We start from the raw sequence: 21115 nt of genomic DNA on the forward strand, positions 1-21115 counted from the left end.
GCGGCTCTGAAGCCGTAAGGGTCAGGGCTGGGTAGTTGGGGCAGGGTGGGTAGTTTAGGGCAGGGTGGTTGGGGCGGGTGGTTGGGGGTAGGTGGGGTAGGGTGGGTGGTTGGGGGGTAGGTGGGGCAGGGTGGGTGGTTGGGACGGGTAGTTGGGGGTAGTTTAGGACAGGGTGGGTGGTTGGGGGCAGTTTAGGGCAGGATGGATGGTTGGGGCAGGGTGGTTGGGGGTGGTAGTTGGGGGCAGTTTAGGGCAGGGTGGGTGGTTGGGGCAGGGTAGTTGGGGGCAGTTTAGGGCAGGGTGGGTGGTTGGGGGTGGTAGTTGGGGGCAGTTTAGGGCAGGGTGGGTGGTTGGGGGTGGTAGTTGGGGGCAGTTTAGGGCAGGGTGGGTGGTTTCAGGCACAGTCTCCCATGATGACGAGGGGGGCGAGGAGCTGGCGCAGCTCAGAGGCGGAGACGGGCGCTCCCTTCAGCAGGCTGCTCCTCTGACGTCGCCGCGCCGCCAGCTTGGAGTTGGAGGGAGGAGTCAGCCGGACGGAGGCCGAGCCCACCGTCACCACCAGGGGACACGCCCCCTCCTGCTCCTGCTCCGCCTCCAGACCCTCCTGCTCCGCCAGCTGACGATTCATGGCTACCGCCTTCCCCGCAAAGAAGGTCAGGTCCCTAGCACTGCTGTTCCTGCTCGGAAGGAGGGAGAGATAGAGAGAGAGAGAGGGAGGGAGAGAGAGAGGGAGGGAGAGAGAGAGGGAGGGAGAGATGGAGTTTGTATGAGTCAAGGGGTCCGGGATGTCACGTTTCTCTTATCAGAAGATAAAAGCAGCCAAGGCTGATATAGGCTGAGAAATGCACAAAAAGGTAAATAGTAGTGGGGGGCCTTAAAGGTAAATAGTATCCTTACCTCTGCAGTAGAATGGAAGAAGGGGTATGGATAGCACCCTGCAGGAGGGAGAGAGACATTCAGCTGTTAGATTCCCAGCATGCGGATAACACTGGTGACGTGGTGTGGTATGCGTGTGTGAGTGTGTATCAGTGCGTGTATCAGTGTGTGTATAAGTTTGTATCCGTGTGTGTATAAGAGTGTGTATAAGAGTGTGTATAAGTGTGTGTGTGTGTAAGTGTGTGTGTACACACTTACCCCCTGCACCCATGGGTGGCGGAGAACCTGAGCAGCGCTGAGACGGAGTTTGGCGTCCCGGAGCAGCAGTTTGGAGATGAGGTCTTTGGCACTTGGAGAAATGTGGGCCCATTCCTTCTCTGGGAACTCGTACTTCCCCTCCTGAATGCTCTCAAACAAAGTGTTCTGGACAAGACAAGAGAACAAAAAGATTACACACCGAGTCTCCAGTGTTCTGTTTATAGCCACTCTGGCTACAGCTGTACCACTCTACAAGTTCAGACGTGACGTGAAGACCTGGGTCAACTCTACACACAGTCTTCACCTGGGTCAACTCTACACACACAGTCTTCACCTAGCCCCACTAACGCAGCAGGCGAGCAGAAGCACCACCACACATGACCACACAAGGCCGCACTGAAGAGGCACGCCCAAGGCTGTGTGTTTACGCAACGGCCTCCTGAAATGGGGAACGGCCAAACAGCAGTGGCCTCCCAACGGTCACACTCTGTGCCAACTTGGAACACTTCATGCTTTCACTGGGACTACAGTGGACCCAAAACAAAGACCCTTAGAACAGTCATTGCTAAGTGGCTCTAGACACAGTTCAAACCGAAATTAGCGAAAGAACTGTCAAGGCAGTAACAAGATTGTATGAAAGTGATCGTGTGCCGTGAGTTTCTGCCGTTGTGCAAGCACGGCTGCTTTAGAAGGATAAACACAGATTGGGAAAATCGCATTAACCACTAAGACATCAGATAATGGTGTTGACATAACTTTTAAATTTTTTCAGTATAATCCCTACTGCAGACAGGAGCAGCTAGCTAGAGTGCACTGCATGTAATGTCTGTTAACTTTTCTATTCCATAGTGAAGTGTTATTTGCACAGTCCTGACGCGTCTGCGTCTGTGATTCTGGGGCCCAGGTAGGGTTGTGGTCTCACCTGGCATGCGTGGCACGGTTCGCCCATCTCCCAGCCACAGTCGCTGCCGCAGTGGCCCACGAAGGGCGGGTAGCCGCTCAGCATGATGTAGAGGATGACCCCCAGGCTCCAGAGGTCACAGCGCTTGTCGTAGATGGTGGCCTCCTCACTGAAGGCCTCCACCACCTCAGGAGCCATGTACTCAGCAGAGCCACACTGGAGGGAGGGAGAGAGGGAGGGAGAGAGAGAACGAGGGATGAGTTATTTGCTTCAGTACCTGAGACCATTTGCAAAGGCAGCTGTACATTGAGGACTCCCATGGTGTGTCATAGACAGAGGGGGAGCTGTAGGAGATGGTGCAGACTATAGAGAAGGAGCTGTAGGAGATGGTGCAGACTGCAGAGGAAATGCTTCCCGTTGGCTTTTGACTGCTGAGCGGAGCTGTGCTGAGCTGTACTGAACGGTCTACTTAAGTCCCGTCTAATTCTTCTCTCTGACCGCATTCCTGCTCTCAGCTGACTCCTCGTGGCCCGGGTCGAGAGCAGTGTGTGTGTCACATGGTAGCCAGCAGGGCCGGGGCCACACACACGGCCCAAAGCAGATTAGCCACAGTTAACAGACTGTGCTTATTCCTAGCCACACACACACACACTATACTTTTGCAGGGCATACATGCAAGCCACATACTCAGTTACACACGACATGTCTTGCTCTTGGGTGCTCCTTGTTGGTGCCCCCCCACCCCAATCCCAATCCTCCCCCACCTTTCTTATGCAGCCCTTGCCACTTAATCTACTAAACCCCTCTTCTACTGCACTTTTTACCCCCCCCCCCCCCCCCTAAATGCACAAATAGGCTGACACCAGACATCATTTCACTGCATTTCTTACATCCAGTAACTATATGCATGTGACAATAAACTTCCTTGTATCCATGTCTACAGCTCACACACACACACAGGATTACTCACATATACGCACACAAACTTTTTGCAGTCACACACACACACTTTGAATGGGCTGGTAAGCTAACGAGGATGGAAGAGCAGTGGGTGGAGGAGTTGGTGGAGCACAACGGAATGGAACAGACGTAACCGCGGGCAGCAGATGGGGCCGGCGAGCCGAGGCCGAGGCCGACCTGGTGAATCATGGACATTTTTCAGCACTCAGCTGAACGCGCAGCGCAGGCTGAACAGCCCAGATGAGGAGGGGGGGGGGGGACGGACGACCCGACCGCCTGTCGGCGCTCCTGCGCCAGGACAGACTGAAATTAGGCCAACAAGCGCTCGCTCTCTCTCTCTCTCCCTCCCCCTCTCATTCGCTCGCTCTCTGCAGGAAAAGAGGATTGGCCGCTCCAGGAAAAGCCCTGCTCTGCAGAAAGCTGGGACACGCAGTTACATAACTTCCTCAGCACGCACGCACGCACGCACGCACGCACGCACGCACGCACACACACACACACACAAATACCAACTGCAGATGGGAGGGGGGGGGGGTTGCCCAAATGCAGGTCAGCAGTTCATGGGGCTAGGAATGGACACGTTTCATAACCAAGTGGGCACAGAGGGCAGGGCAGCACAGCGCAGGGCAGCGGGGAGCGCTTGGTACTGGCCATCCTGCCCTACCCTCCTCCGTGCTCCTCTTCTCTCCAACATGCCCCCCAAGTGCAGCCAAGAGTTTCCAAATGCCCACTGGAGTTCAGCTCATTCCACTGATGCCTCTTTCTGCATTTTGCAACTGGCTTGGCACTGACGCTGAGGCTAATCGTTGTGTTTAGAGTTGGCAGAAAAAACAGCAACAAACCCAACAATAGCAAGGACAGAAAATAGCAATACCAAAAAAAAAGAAAAACAGAAATGTTGGCGACTGCAACAAATCCAAGTCATAATCATGCACAAATCAGATTAAAATGTCTCCGTCCTACTCTTAAGTTGGGAAGCCAACTAGTTCATGTTGTTTATTTACATAAGAAGAGCCCATCTGTGTGTGACGATGGCAGGATGAGGGTGTTTGTGGAGAGCGAGCGAGCTGCTTTTGTTCTCTCCGAGCCAGCTGTCCCTCTTGCTTGGCCCCGCCCTGCTGCTGCTGCTGCCGCGGAGACAGACAGCGCCCTTATGTAATGCCCCGCCCCCCCCTCCCCTCACAGTGCAGGAATCCGGCCCCCACAGACAAAGAAACCCACTGTTGCTCAGCTGCACAGCCGAGCCCCCCCCCCCCCCCTCTCTCTCTCTCTCTTACACACACACACACACACACCCCACAGACACCAGATTCAGGTCACGACATCCACAAGACATGAAAACAAAAACAGAGGAGGACGAGGCCAAACAGCGGCGGCTCAGAAGGGCACGGTGAAGTGCCTCTAAAGTGCAGCCAGCGCACGTACAGTAGCGCTCCAGTCCCACAGCACAGTTGGCCCCGATCCGGCCCGCGTCACACACACACACACACACACACACACACACACACACACACACACTCCAGTCTCTGCTGCCAGAAAGCTCCCGTTTCACAGCCATCAACACAACATTAAATCATCAGCCGACCGCTAAAAGCCCCAGACACGCCCTCTGCAGTCAGACCGAGTGAATGAGAGAGTGTGTATGGTGTGGATATGGAGGATGGATGTGTAAGTTATGTGTAGATATGTAAAGTTATGTAAGGGATAATGTATAGAACGCCGGTCATTACTGGGAAAATAAGTCCCGACAGGGCGAACCGGATCCCGACGCGCAGCGGAGGGGTCTTGTTCCGCCCTGAAGGGACTTATTTTCACATATTATCCCGCTTATTATACGGCTACTTGCCAAAACGAAATAAACTCCCCACGATATCACTTTAGCCTACATAACCTAGCCTATTTGTTACCGTTCATCGTGGCATTTGCTGAGAAACAAATAGGCCTAGTTCGCAACAACACACGCTGCTGAACTTGAATTAGACATTCTTTAGAACACTGCTGATCAACCTGCTGATCAACCGTCTGCCTTCACGTTCCAGTCCTTGCGTAGTGATATGAAAGACGTATCAGAAGCACAAACCCCGTTGCTAATGACAGCGTTAATTATATTTTTGCAGCGGTAATTACATGAATATATCTTACCGCTAGAACTTTGGGAAATCCCATTCAAGTCAATGGAGCGTTCTGCTAGCATTGTGAAGAGCCGTATAATAAATGTAAATAATCAGTTAGCTAAGTCAGTGTCCTCTGGGAAGTCCCTCCACTAAATACATGTTTATAGGAAAGCCAATTCTATTTTTGATAATCTCTTGCATTGTTTTATGGTTTTATTACATAAGTGTATTGTTTTATTCATTTTCTTTCAACCTGCATGTCCTTGTGGCTTTATATTATAACTTTACACATCTAATTGTTTTATTTCATTTTATTTTGCAAATGTATTACTTTTACTGTTTTGCTGCCTTACTTTGTAACTTGTTTTTTTAAAAAGTGCTATATAAAGAAAGATTATTATTATTACTATTATTATTATTATTATCTATAAAAGCATCTCTGTGTGTGCGTGTGTGTGTGAATAAGGTGTGTTGATAAGGTGGGTGTGTGTGTGTGTGTGTGTGTGTGTGTGTGTGTGTGTGTGGTTGCTGCCAAGTCATGAGGTGGCAGGCTGTTGCTGTAAGAGAGCTGTGCTCTTGCATCAGTCTGCTGTATCTGCCCCCAACAGCACCGCCACTGCCCCCAACAGCACCGCCACTGCCCCCAACAGCACCGCCAGCGGCAGCAGCAGCAGGGCTGAAAAAAACGTCTGGGGCTTTCCAGGCTGGCGTCCCGCATAGCAACGGCATAGCAACGCAGCGCAACCACATGCCACAGAGAGCGAGGAAACTGGTGTTGCGAGTGTGTCTCTGGGGCAGAATATATTCTCTCTCTCTGTCTCTGACACACACACACATAAAGACACACATACACACACAGGAAGCCACACGTGTCTGTTTCTGAGAAGCCGGGGTGGTTGGGTGAAATACAAGCCCTCACCTGCCCTGCAGAAGCACGCACACGCACGCACACACACACACACACACACACACACACACACACACACACACACACACGGGCTGAGCGCGAGAGCACCCTTATTTCCACTGAAAGGCTCCACTCGGCCACAACAAACACCACCTGGCCTTCACCTCAGCTCTGAGGAGTCTGAGGGGCACGTGGGTGGGTGGGTGTGGGGGGGGGGGGGGTGCAGGGAGGGGCCAGGGGAGGCCAAAAAGAAAGGGGGGGGGGGGGGGGGACAGAGAAAAAGTATCTGATAAGATTATCCCTGGAAAGAAGCCCAAGAACAACAAGCAGCACGCATGAGCAGAGAGCAGCTAGAGCGGGCCCTCCCCCTCCCCCTCCCTCTAGGCCAGCCAATCACAGCAGTTGCTAGGCGCAGGAAGGGGAGGCGGTGCTGGTTGCAACAGAGCCTCCTGGGCTGCCTGCCAGCTTGTGTCTTTGTTTTGACTTCTCTGATACCATACTGGACACTAGCAGACAGAAACCAGAGGAGAAGGGAAAGAAGAGAGGGGGAGAGAACAGAGGGAAAGAAGAGAGGGAGAGAGAAGAGAGGGGGAGAGAAGAGAGGGAAAGAAGAGAGGGGGAGAGAAGAGAGGGAAAGAAGAGAGGGGAAAGAAGAGAGGGGGAGAGAAGAGAGGGGGAAAGAAGAGGGGGAAAGAAGAGGGGGAAAGAAGAGGGGGAAAGAAGAGAGGGAAAGAAGAGAGGGAAAGAAGAGAGGGAAAGAAGAGAGGGGGGGAGAAGAGAGGGGGGGAGAAGAGAGGGGGAGAAGAGAGGGGGACAGAGTCAAATGAAGAGAGAGGGAGAGAGAGAGGAGAGAAAGAGTGAAGAGCTGGGGCTTTCAGTCTCCTTGGGTTGTTTTCAAACTCCATAAAGTCAGGAAGACGGCCTGAGGTTAGTGCTGAGAGAGGAAACCTGCATCTCCAGCAACACTGTTTTCTCCTCCTGCTGTACTTCCTGGTATGAGCTCGTTTGGCACGGACAGGAGGTTGCGCAAGCATGTCCCATAGCCCTCTGCTCTCCAGCCCTCTCACACAACAAGCCACTACATTCCCCAAGAAAGTCTCTCTCTCTGAGCTGAGAGGTGGGGGATGGTGGCTCTGAGCATGAATAGAACGCTTCAGGGCAGTCACGTCCAGCTCATCCACCTCACATGACGATGATAATTCACAGAGAACCATGTGGAGCCTCAACTTGATGCCTGGGGACATCTCACACACACACAAAATTCTGTCCACAAATAGCCCACATCTCCCATCTTTCCTAGGAAGAGAAAAGAGGAGGAAGAGAGGAGAGGAAGAGTGCACCGGAGCAATTCAGAGCTCAAGTTACTCCCAAAACATAACTTCCTAATCTCTCCCCTCTGCATTCAGCCATCTATCCAGTCATCCGTCCGTCCATTCTGAACTCCTCCTGCCCCCCCTCTATCCCTCGCCACCTGTTCCCTTCCATCACACTCTACCACAGACCATCATACACACACGCACGCACGCACGCACGCACGCACGAGTCCAATCTACATTTAGTTTTGCCTTTGACCGTTAGAAGCAACGGGTTCAGGGTGGGGCGGCCCCTTCTCCCCTTATGGCACCCACACACACACACACAGCATGGGAAGTCAGTCCAGATGATTGACAGCGATAACACGCGTACACACACACACACACACACACACACCAGTGGATCCATGTGCTGAGGCCATATCAAGTCAGCAAGGCCGGTCGGAGGGGGGGGCGGAGAGACACCCTTCAGAATGGCGTTATCAAAAGGCTGAGCCGTATCGCTCAGAGCGCTCAGCCATAACAACACTTCAAAGTCCTTGGCCCCACCATTCCAGATCTGCCACCAATGGGGAGGCCCTGTGTGTAGCACCACTGCGTCTGACCAATGGTGTGGCCGCGAGCTGCATCCCGATAAGCAGGGTTGGGCAGTTTTACAACACCTCCCCAGCAGCATGAGCAAGGTGAGTCATCCAACCGCGTGTAACCTCCCGACATCACACCAGCCACACAGCCAACAGCCACACACACACACACACACATCTCCGGCCACAAAGCCAACAGCCACACCTGTTTACTCCGCCACCACAATGGACTCCTGCAATATTCCCCAACTTCTAAATATACTCTCCAGGTCAACTTAAAATTAGCACAAGGGTAACCTGAAAAAGCCCCCAAACATTCTCACACACACACACAGTCTCACACACAGTCACACACACACACAGTCTCTCACACACAGTCACACACACACGGAGTGTAAAGCTGGGCATGGTACTCACGGGAGTCAGCAGCTCAGGGGTGGAGATGGGGGAACTGTCGCTGTTGAGCTTGATGCCGCTACCAAGGTCAAAGTCACAGATTTTAACTGGGGAGATCTGCGGGAGGAACACAACAAGTCACATTAACGCCGTCTTACTGGACTGGTTTAAACTGGGTAGAGCTTTTACTGTACTGGTCCAAACTGGGAAGAGCTTTTACTGGACTGGTTTAAACTGGGTAGAGCTTTTACTGTACTGGTCCAAACTGGGTAGAGCTTTTACTGTACTGGTCCAAACTGGGTAGAGGTTTTACTGGACTGGTTCAAACTGGGTAGAGCTTTTCAAGCACATCATAGCTGCTGATTAAAGGCGGTTTGTTGGGTTGGCTCTAGGACTTACCCGGTCTTCGTGTTCACAGAGGATATTTTCTGGCTTCAGGTCCCTATGGGCCATCCCTGGGGTGAAGGGGTACATTTAGTCATCGGTACTCTTTTCAACTTCAGAGCTTTCATGCGTGTGTGTGTGTATGAAACATAATTTCCCAACTATTAGCCGCGGCTTATACACCGACTTTGTTAATACACGGAGGCAGTTAATATGATATCAATATGTTTTGTTTCTTTTAACTTGCATAAAACACTGTCCTGCGGCTTATACACAATGCGGCTAATACACAGGAAATTACTGTGTGGGTCCCAGGACTGGGTCACTTGTCCAGTGGTGAATGTGAGACCCTTCACCCCACTATAAGCTCCTGGCTCACGCGTGGGCACGTGAGCTGTTTTTAGTCGGACTGCTATTCCTACCCAGAAATGATAGCCCACCACCTCACCCTGGCCAACGAGGGCCTGCACAGATCAGCTTTCACACTGTAACCCCCCCCCCAGCAGGCACGCCCTCCACACAACTGGACTCCAATAAAGTCAGAGGCATTTATCTTTCCAGTGACTCTCACACACACACAGTACTGACTTACCTTTATTATGGAGGAAATCCAGTGCACTGGCAATGTCCTGCACCACAATGCTGGCCTCCTGCTCACTGAAGTGCCGCCGCTTATGAATATGAGCCAGGACAGAACCTGAGAGAGAGAGAGAGAGAGAGAGAGAGAGAGAGAGAGAGAGAGAGAGAGAAGAGAGAGAGAGAGAGAGAGAGAGAGAGAGAGAGAGAGAAGAGAGAGAAGAGAGAGGAGAGAGAGAAAAGAGAGAAAAAAAAGAGAGAGAGAGAGAGAGAGAGAGAGAGAGAGAGAGAGAGAGAGAGAGAGAGAGAGAGAGAGAGAGAGAGAGAGAGAGAGAGAGAGAGAGAGAGAGAGAGAGAGAGAGATCCGTTTATAGGTCATCCAATCGGCCTTCACATCCACATCCACCCATAGGAGCCCACACAGCCGAGGGGCCCACGGTCAGGTCACGGTCCACCTACCTCCTCTCAGCTTCTCAAACACCAGGTAGAACTTCTCCTCCTCCTCAAAGAACTCCACCAGCTCCAGTATATTTCTGAGGGGGCACAACACAGGAAGTCAAGTTTGGCTACACACTCTTCAGAGCACTTCAGGGACTTATGCAGGGCAACACTGTTTTGAGTAGTGTGTGTGTGTGTGTGTGTGTGTGTGTTACCTGTGTCCCTGACACTGGTAGAGCATCTCAACTTCCCGGAACACTCTGCTGCGACTGTGTCCAGGTCTTTTCTCAATGATCTGCATTTCAGAAAACACAGAAAAACACACTATATTTAATGGCACATCTCATAAAAGGCTGAATCCCAGTAATCCACACAGTAAGACTCCTCTAGGAGTAGAAGAGCTCATGCCACAGGCTCCGGCTGCGCACACTCCACCAGGTTCCGTCTTTCCCCCACTTCCTCCAGAACCCTGCCCTACTTCACCCGCTGCTTTTCCTGCACCAGGCAATCAACACCGTGTTTTTCCCTCCTCGCCGTAACCTATATTTTAGCCCAGGGCCACGGAGAGCGTATAGCACGGGAGGGGGAAGGGTTGATAGCAAGCGAGCAGCTCACTTGAACTTGCCCACAAGTGAACTATATATAGGGCCACTGGGCCCCACAGCAGGACAAAGAGAGGGCGTCGATGACTGCGCATTCCCAAACCGCCCGAGCGCAATCTAAACAGCAGCTTCAGCAGTTTGTTGCTGAGCCTGTTCAGCGCTGCAGATTCATGCTCAAACCGCAGGCGGGGGAGAACGTTTTTTACTATTATTATTATTGTTATTCTTCCTTCGAAAGCTGCTCTTGCTTTCAAACTCTCACTTTGGGCAAAGACTCTGAAAACAGACAGCAGGGCCGTGAGCTTATTCTAGTGGGGGGTTGGAGTCTCACGTCTCATCTTTGTTGCAGAGCTGTAAAGCTCAGAGCCTGGGGTGGTAAAAGCCTGCGGTAAGTGCTGGAGGGGGGGGGGGGGGGCTCATATCAAATGGAGGCCTGTAAACACGAGAGCAAGGACCTGGCGGAGAGCTCGTCTGCTCTGTTGGCTCCACGGCCTTTTGTTTGCCCCCCCCCCTCACCCCACCACCTAAATCCCCAGCGGACGGGCCCGAGACATCTGGTGGCACTCGTCTGAGCCCTGCTCTGGCCTGAGCTGGCCTCATGTCTGCCTGCTACCCCCACACTGCTATCTGGCCCTCTCCACCACCTCCCCCACGCCTTCAACAAGTCACTCACAGCTTAGTATGTCTGGCCTCGCCTCAACGTAGGCGACTTGGCCCCTCACTGAAACAAAATGAGTAGCAAAAACAAAAACAGCATGTAAACTAATTCCAGTACTAATTCTGGCATATTTACATGGTGTTTATTACACAATGTTCATTAATATGCATGGTCCCTATCAAATAAACAAACACACTATTTCTACCACTTTGATTTTTTTTTAAATGAAAAAGATTACAAAAAAAATAAATAAAAAAACACCCTACAAAAGCGCAGGAATTTGCAGAGCTAGTCATTTCCTGTGTTGCAACACACAGCAATGTCGAGCAATCAAAACATTCAGTTTTACAAGAGAGAGAAGAAGAAAAAAAATAAATAAATAAATAAATAAAAAAAGTCCTCCTCGGGAATGCTCAAACAGGTTTAAGTGGAGAGACGCCCAGAGCCTCCTTTTCAAAACAAACGGGCCTGGCCTGGGGAGAAAGTTAAGGCCGCCCCTCAGGTCACGACCCAAACCCACTTCCCCCTCCGCTTGGCCACAGCTCTGTTTTTGTATAGCTGCCTGAACACAATGTTCCCGCCATGGTGCTCCCTGCTGACCAATGAAAGCAGGAGAGGAAGGGAATGTTTCCGCCCCACGGCTCTGATTGGCCGGTGCACAGCACAGCACTAACAAAACAATGAAAGGAAGTTTCTGTGCTGAGCCAGCGCTGTGGGGCCTCTTGCTTTCACGACAAAACACAGCCCTGCATAAACACACACACTACACACACAGCCCTGCATACACACACCACTCACTACACACAGAGCCCTGCATAAACACACACACTACACACACAGCACTCACCACACACACACACAGCCCTGCATACACACACCACTCACTACACACACAGCCCTGCATAAACACACACACACCACACACAGCACTCACCACACACATACACACACACAGCCCTGCATAAACACACACACACACTACACACAGCACTCACCACACACACACACACACCACTCATTACACACACAGCTCTGCACACACACCTGCATAAACAGCACACACAAACAGCACTCACTACAAGCACACACACACACACACAGCCCTGCATAAACAGCACACACACACAAACAGCACACACACACACACAGCCCTGCATAAACAGCACACACTACAAGCACACACACACAGCCCTGCATAAACAGCACTCACTACCAGTAAAGAGCTGGGGCTGCGCCACACACACACACGGAAGTGATTCCACACACACACACACACGGAAGTGATTCCACACACACACACACACGGAAGTGATTCCACACACACACACACACGGAAGTGATTCCACACACACACACACACACACACACACACACACACACACACACACACACACACACACACACACACACACACACACACACACACACACACACACACACACACACACACACACACACACACACACACACACACACACACACACACACACACACACACACACACACACACACACACACACACACACACACACACACACACACACACACACACACACACACACACACACACACACACACACACACACACACACACACACACACACACACACAAAAAATCAGCCAACCTCATCCACTAACTGTCCTAAATCACAGGCAAACATTAATGATGTCATCTCTGAGAGTGCTACCACTTGCAAATGCAACACCTCTGTACAAAGCCACACCGCCTGGCACATGCTTCAGCGACTCAACAGCAGCCAACTTAACAGGAACTTGTCAAGAATGACAGTTTCTTATTCTTAGACTGTTGGTTACTGACACGTTCCAACCAGCAGCCCCACTTCGGTTATTTCCATGTAAACATTGCACATCTCACTGAACCACATCTCACTGAACACCCTCACATACATAATAATAATAATAATAATAATAATAATAATAATAATGCATATATTACTATTACAATATGTACAATAGTATTACTACCTCAGTCTTTCCTGACTTAAGTATTTATTAACAGACTGCATGCTGGAAGCTATGTGGTATTATGCAAATAGTTCAAATCTTACCTTGACAGCATATTCCTTGTTGGTAATTTGGCTGATGCAGGTCTGGACACGAGCATATGCACCTTCTCCTAGAATCTCCTCCTGGAGTCTGTACACATCTGAGGATAAAAATAAACACATAAATCTTCATTCAATGTCCTCCATGGTTGATATACCACCCATCTACTCGTCCTGCATGCCATAGTCTAGAACCCGGCCCAGAACCCAGCACACCCTCCCCACCTCTGGCCTGTAGGACCTAGCACCTCCACTTTACACCACTTCCATCCTGACTGACTCAACATTGCAACACTCAACAACACTGGTGATCGGTTGGGACTTTCCCAATACGTGCTTCTTGGCGTTGCTGTGCCAACTTAATGACTCACAGTAAAAGTAAAGTGGGACTAAGGATCAGCACACACTCCAGAGAGCCATGAGGTTACAGTAATGCATGCAATAATGTCCTATTCAAAGTCACATACACAAGTAGTGGGTCATGTCACATCTGCACCCACCCTCAAAGCGTCCAGAGAAGCTATCAGTTGCCCGGCACCTCTTTTTCTTCTTGTTTCTCTTCTTAGCATCTGGTATATCAATTGGCTGGCTGGATGGCATGTCTACAATTTCAAAAGGAGGAGAATGCTTATTTATGGATGATGCCTGAGCTATACACACATGACAGAAAATAAGACACAGACAGCCCAGCACTGCATGAGGCAGGCCTTCCACTGAAACACCTGATTTTCCCCCCTTTAAATTTATATTTAGAAATTGTCTAAGCTTACCAGGTCGGGCAGAGCAGTCAAAATTGAAGGTCGAATCAATGAGATGGGATCCTGTTTTGGAGAACTCATCGGATTCAAAGGGGTTTTGGCCCTAAGGGATAGACATTATAGTATTTCATTGATGAGTTAACGCCACAAGCCAACTGGTGGCTGAGAGGAAAACACATTGTTGCTACGTGATCACACCATAATTCAATGTACTCATTTCAAAATGAAACCAAATTATTAACCATGTTCGATTATTGTTTATCCTACAATATATTTCGAAGTCAGAGGAAAAAACTTAAATAATCCTTAACGTTACCTTGAATGACCGATGGAATCCAGTTACTTCTGTAATCTTGTTTTGCACCATTTTGTCCTGGATAAGGGGCAACACGCTTCGGGTCTGTAGCGGTGTAAGCGGTAGTCGAGATGTATGGCAATTTGCAGTTAATTCCAAAACAGTGGCCTGTTTCAGAATCAATGCAGATTACGGCGGTGGGTGGATGACTGGTTGTTTTAAACGGGAACCCTGTTCAAAGATATGGAAAAGTTTGTTTAGTCGAAGGCTTAACGTTAGAGACGAAGCCATTAATCTGTTAGCTAACGTTAGCTGAATGGCAATACAAACCAAAAACTTCATTGACAAGTTTCGGTTTCAATCTTTACAGTCTGTGGATTCAATCGAATTCTACAGTTTCTACGTGTGACTTACCGTTATTGTTCCATTCATTCACAAATCCATGTAACATTATGCCAAGAATAACATTTATCAACGTCGTATTAACGTTAACAGTATTTTAAGCTATCTTTGCTCTCAAACTTCAACGACATTTAAAACAGATGTGCATTAACGGTAGCAGCTAACGCTATTTATTTATGTTCCACTAGAAGTTATGTCAAATTCCATAACGCTAACGGACTGCAAACCCAGACATTCAGTGTCGTCCATTATCCCTTACATATCCATCCAACCACCATGGATAATTATATCACTTGCTTAACTGTGATTCAATGGATATTAAGACACTTTTGCCAGTGTTAAATAAAAGCCAAAAACTGCTAACATTTGGACACTTTGCAAAGAGCCCGTGAGCATTCACGCCTTTTCGGTAACCTAGCTAACGTTAGCTAACGTCAGCATTCTGTGTTGATATGAACTTGCAAACCAAGTCACCCGTACTACGACATAAGCTAGCCAACTAGCTAGCTACCGACAGATGGTCAACTGCTGATAAGACTATCGCGACAAAAACGTTACAATCAATACACATAACTCCATAACAAATTATATGTAGTATCATACGTTGGTGACAAGTCCTCAGAAGCTAGTATTGCTAACTTCGCTAGCTAGCAACTAGGCTAAATAACGTTAACAGTCATTGGCCAAGCGAGAATGACTGTCGTTTTCAGACAATAAAAACACAACAACAGAGCATGAAATGTTAGCAGGTTAAATACTGTTATAGCTAAACACGCTAGCGTTAACCTAATATCTCCGAACTCCTTTGTGAATTTAACGTTTCCATTCACTTACCCCGTTATTTTCTTTAAGGCTCCAGTCTTGACGCCGTTGTTTGACCCTCTGCTTCAAAGCCGCAGATGTCGACCGTACAGTCCTGGTGGTGTTTTTCGTGGGGAAGGTGCTTGTTTATGAGCCACCCAGCTTTTTATAACCTCACGTACCTCTCCACCCCTCTCACTGGCTAATCCTGCCCCCTTCGGCTGTGAGCACGGCCCACCCCATCGCCTACGAGCACAACACTGCAATTCGAACAGACTATTAGATCAGCTCTGTGGATGACGTAGGCAGACCAGATCTGTACACAAGACTGCATTGCTTTGTGCCTTTCAAGAAAGAAAAAAAGGGTTAGGCCTAGTTTTTCACTGACAATTTCGAAGCCATTACATCAAACTTTTTTTTTATCTGTTCAGAAAACAACAAAATAGTGTCCACATCGAGAAAATAAGTACAAACATTTAGATATGGCAAATTGCCATAAACCTACAATTAGCCTTAATGTTCTTAACTAATGCAAAAACATAATGGCAAGTCGGCTGAATGCCATTAGGTGATTATATATATATATATTTAGAAATGTTAATAGAAATATTGACTCAAGACTTAATTTGCCCTATAATGTCATGCATCATTGTCTGTTAAGATGTTGAAAGGGTGGCTATCTTCATTTAGATAGATAGATAGATAGATATATAGATACTTTATTGATCCCCAAGGGGAAATTCAATATTCATTTATTTGTTCATGCACATATAAAGGTATTTGGGGCATATTGTTAGGACATATTTACCAATTACGTAGAAGCAATAACAGCAATTCCTTTTGAAAAGCCCTTAGTCAACACACATTCATGGCATTGGAATGGCAGTGCCTCTCCTGAAGTAGTCTATGTTGCATGGTGTCTCGTACCTTCCTCATGCCTTGTCACGTTTCATTGCAGACTGTGCATGTTGGACGTGCATTCTGTCAGGGGTACGATAATTAAAATACCCTCATCTGATGATTCACTTCAGACATTCTTTAAGGTTAAGTCTGGACAGCCTTGTTAAGTCTGGACAGGCCATATGCCATGATAAAAAGCCAGTCACTGAATGATATCTCAGCTATCAGCTGTTGTTGATCTCACATTTAGCATTTAAAGACTGTTGCAACAATCACTTTTTCACTCAGTGCATTATAATCTGTTGTTGGTTGTATTTAGCTCTCCCTAATTTAAGCTATTTCTTTAGGTTTTATCCGTAAAAAAGTAACTCGATGTAGGAATTCCCCTTTCCACCAGTGGTCAATGTACTGGGTACCCATTCAGTACTAAGAGGGTACCGACGGAAACAGCAATGCTCGTACTCGTATGCCAGGTGTGCAAATTCAGTTCTCCTTATTGTATGTGAGTGTAGCATCAAAATAATTCTGAAGCTGTTATTTAATTATTAATGTGTTTATTTTGGCTTTTTGCCTTTTTTCAGATGGGACAGTGTAGTGTAGAATGATAGGAAGCTAGTGGGAGAGAGATAGGGGGGGGGCTGGGGAATGACCACTGGTCAGAAGATAGGGGGGGGGTGCTGGGGAATGACCACTGGTCAGAAGATGGGGGCTGGGGAATGACCACTGGTCAGAGGACGGGGGGGGGGGGGGGAATGACCACTGGTCAGATTCAAACCCGTGTTCTTGTGGGAATGTGCTCCACTGCTCCCCCCCCCCCCAGCAGTTTTTAAGGTAATAGGAATGCATTGTGTAGCTTTAATGTATTTTTCTTGCTTTTGTTCATTGTATATTTAACTCTACCCTTGCTGCTCGGACTTGTGTTGTTTGCCCAAAGCAATTAGGGTCAAGTCCTGTTGTTTTAAATATCCTACAACTTGACTATACTGTCTATTTAAGCAGCTTTGAGCACACATTTGAATCCTCTCTATCCCTCCACATGCATCATGTGCTGTACTTTTATTTATTTACGTGCACGAGGTGTTTGCAAAAGCACCTCATATCAACCTCCCGGGCATTCTTTCCTGCTGTGTAGCTTGCCCATATACACTGGTATGAACCAGCAGCAAACATTGCGCAAACACTTGGCTCCTGCGCAGGCACAGAGGAGCACATGATGCAAGGCCAGTTTCTGTTGAAAAACAAGCACACCGCGGGAAAAGCATAGGGTACTCCAGGGCAATGTAAATGGAGCCGACACAGTGCCTCCCATAGCACGCCAGATTCCTACACACACACACACATACACACACACACACACACACACACGAATGGGATCAGAAAATCAATAGCGTCCCATAACAGAGCACAAATGACATGCATGGAGGTCTAGTTTGCAGACAATTAAGATGATTAGCCTTTTGAAAAAACGAACAGTTCATTAAGATGATTAGCCTTTAGAGAAAATAAGAACAGTTCATTTCTTCTTGATATAAACACATATAAAGTGGAATTAAGTTGCACCAAAACATCAACAATGTTGTCATGTGCGACAACGTTAGACATACCGCACGCATCTGTGGGACACAACTGGACAACTGTCCCCCACAACGTGGAGCATTCCTGGAGCATTCACGTGCTGTGGGAACCATGTGAATGTTTGTGTGAATGTGTGAAGATGGGTTGCGTGTTTCTCTCTCTCTGGGTGTGTGTATGTGTGTGTGTGCCACAGTGTAATCTAGGGTGAAATGTGTACACCAGACATCGGTCCTATTCTGTTACCCCTTGCCTGGATGCCAATTTTTCTTTCCAACGCGTCAGCTTACACACCCACATACAGTTAAGATTTATATTCTACACTTCCTAGAATGGACCTCCTAGGGATAAGAGCAATGCGAGTAGCATCTCTTAAAAGTCTGTGTCTGTTTCACAACAGACTAAAGTCACTTCAGAAGGACTTCAAACAAGGTTGGTGCACACCTGCAACTCATGAAATGTGCAATCCTTTGAACGTACAGTAATCAGGGTTATATTAGTGTTTTTTCCCTCTAATTGTAACTGTTCTGTTTTCCGCTGGCAAAATCCTTAATTGGGCTAATGGAATGAGTCTGTGCTCCAAAAACAATGACTATGAACTTGAAGAAACTCTCATGCATGCAGGGAACATTCACTGAACATAGATGGGAAACATTTTCTACACTGTAAAAAATGATCGATGCAAAAAGTTGTACAAATGAGGAAATACATGTTGGCTCAACATAATGGTTGTGTAAACAAAGAAAAATATGTTTGGTCAATGATTGCATGATTTTCATTACTGTACTACAAAATGTTCATCAAGATAAAATGTATAATTGTGTTCACGGAACTTTTAACGTTGCACAAAAAATATTATGTTGGCCGAGCAAGAGGGAATCATCCGAGCATGAGCAAATGAGTTCTACTACTCTGGAATTTCCCACCAAGAGTCACGACCGTCACGACGTTGTTTGTGGTGAGTGCTTCAAAGTTAGCTCTCTATCTTTGTGCTGTGAGGTAATCATAAAATTAAGGTTAATAATATCTATTGTCTATCAACAAAGTTTGAAATAGCTATATTGTCAGTTACTACAGCGATTAGCAGTGCTGGCAAATCACATTTTTAACTCATAAAAGTTAGCATTCCTTTCCAACTGGCATGTGGTTTTAACGTTGACCCTAACAGTTAAGTATCGCTATATTGCATGGCATGTTACCGTTTAGTAGTTTTTCCAAATTCCATTTGCATTCTGGCTTATGATATGTATGATTATTGACTTTGCTGCAGCCAGCTAGTCTTGGCAACTTTTGCGATCGATCACAGAGTGTCGGCTAGTACTAACGGTTAGCTGGCATTCAAAGCACGTGTGCCCTCATGTTAGCAGCTAGTACTCTGCACAAAGCATCCTTATGCAAGGGTGAAATAACATTTCAGTCTGATTAAAAAAATAACCAGTTGTGCTAACACGAAAACGAATAGCTGCTACCAGAGTTGTAAGCTGTTTAACATATTTGGACGTAGCTCTAATCAATTTGCCTCACCAAACGCCCTTTTAGCCTGGTACCCAGCTATATGTAACCTAGGAGAGGCATGATTGCTAACGCGCCATGTTTAAGAATACCCTAAAATACTTAAGCATAGTTTAGCATGGTTGTCCTGTTTATAGAATTATGAGTTATTGATGCATTTGTCTTGTTTGTATTTCAGGTATTTTGTTTCAGGCTTAAAACTAAATGCAGTGCAGCTATTGTAAGACATCCTGCTGTAAGCACTACAGGCTTCATCATTGGCAAGCAGGTAACGTTTTTTTCCCCTGCATTCATCCAGACTGTGTTTGTATTTTTACAAAAACAGGGGCCTTAAAAACCCATTTATGGAGAGCACATCCTAAAATAGACAGGCGCATGCACCGACCATGCCAGTTTTCGGTGTGAATTATGTGAATTCTCAAAGCAGTCAACTTCCCTGATCGATCAAGACCTTGTGATCAACATCATGTATGCATTACACAGAGAGATTCTGGTGTAGTATTAAGCTGTTTTTCTCCTATCATATAGCTCCATTTGACCAGCACCTACATACACTACTGTGCAAAATTGACTAATTTCACCATTGGTTCATCTTGACCAGCCTCATGAAAGTCACCTGACATGCTTTTGGTCAATATGACTGAACAAAAAACAGCCAACAAGTGCACAGCATGTTTGAGAACTATTTTAGGACTGTTAGAAAACCACTTTCAGTATCTAACTTAACTCTGGGAATGTTATTCCAACAGTTTTAAGGGATCTGCGTACTTATCACTTGTTAGCTGATTATCCGTCGCAGATTGTAATCTTAATGCATTTCAGGTAGCTATTTCATGAAGTTGGTTGTAATGAAGCCCAAAGGTGAAAGGAGTAAGTGATCCTAAACTGTTGCATTGTAACCTCTGTGAATTAGGTGACTTAATAATTAATAATAATTAATTTTTTGCAGACCACAGATCTAACTACTTATAGACGGTCTGCTGTTCTTCATGGTCTTCCCCTGTACTTAAGAGAAGCATCTGCAATTTCAAAGACTATTAAGGTAATTCATTTGAAAACGTTATGGTATTACTGTTCGAGATGCAGTAATGATTGCTTAAGACATGCTTTCAGTCTGACACTAAGTGTCATTTATTGTCTTTCACAGGATACTGACTGAGGCACTGGGGCCACACACAAAAGCCATGAACATGGGGATCCTGGAAGTAACTGACAGTTCTACCAACTCAGGACCATATCCCACAGTGGTCAATGTGGCTGTAGTACTGGAGGAGGAAGTTGTCATGGACAATCTAGGAGACTTCACAAACCCTCATGATGCTCTTTGGTCTGCTTTATGCTCTAAATATGGAGTACCCTAAGGACTTAAGGTACACATTCGAGGCAGTCCAGACGATTCTCTTAAACCTGGGAAAAAGCACAGCAAGGATACAGTCCTTGAAGAAAGAGTTATTACAGGTGTAATGGTCATTACAGTACATGTTAATTGCCAGTCATTGAGGTATTTTGAGGTATCAAAGGTTTCATGCAAATGTTTCTGTTAAATGGCAGTGACTTTTTTTGTTGGATTTTTGTAACTGTTCTGGAACATGTCACAAATCATTTTGAACCAATTTTACATCAGATGTTCACAGGCAAAGCTGTCATGTTTTACTTTTGTTTCATTTTGTAAAGCAGATATTTGTTTTTCCAATACAACTATTGAGTGACATGCCATGCTTTCTTGAACTCTCAGATCTTGTTTCTAGGACACTGGTTAAATACTTGTGTAATATTGCACTTGAGCCTTACAGGCGAGTTCATATGGATTTAAATAAATAAATAAAATGTACTTTATCAGAA

At 47.1% G+C, this 21115-nt stretch overlaps 1 protein-coding gene and 1 long non-coding RNA gene across 2 annotated transcripts; one reads left to right on the forward strand and one right to left on the reverse strand.

The window, feature by feature from the left end:
- Positions 1-107: 107 nt before the first annotated feature.
- mknk2b (MAPK interacting serine/threonine kinase 2b) lies at positions 108-15449 on the reverse strand. Its single transcript, XM_076279131.1, has 14 exons — positions 15323-15449; positions 14108-14317; positions 13804-13894; positions 13534-13635; positions 13037-13134; positions 9923-10002; positions 9729-9802; positions 9286-9390; positions 8709-8764; positions 8331-8426; positions 2057-2251; positions 1135-1299; positions 898-935; positions 108-677 (listed from the first exon to the last, which is right to left on the reverse strand). Exons 2-14 carry the CDS (start codon positions 14156-14158, stop codon positions 395-397), a joined length of 1434 nt encoding a protein of 477 aa, XP_076135246.1. The 5' UTR covers positions 14159-14317; positions 15323-15449; the 3' UTR covers positions 108-394.
- A 2999-nt stretch (positions 15450-18448) lies between these two features.
- LOC143116528 (uncharacterized) lies at positions 18449-21115 on the forward strand. The gene is made up of 4 exons (XR_012985825.1): positions 18449-18719; positions 19452-19541; positions 20223-20315; positions 20421-21115. It is a non-coding gene; the product is annotated as an uncharacterized LOC143116528 (long non-coding RNA).

Source organism: Alosa pseudoharengus, unplaced genomic scaffold (assembly GCF_046254945.1).
Source record: "Alosa pseudoharengus isolate Yale_2024_CS ecotype anadromous, Long Island Sound unplaced genomic scaffold, YU_APseudo_1.1 YU_APseudo_1.1_scf_11, whole genome shotgun sequence".
Taxonomy (NCBI): domain Eukaryota; kingdom Metazoa; phylum Chordata; class Actinopteri; order Clupeiformes; family Clupeidae; genus Alosa; species Alosa pseudoharengus.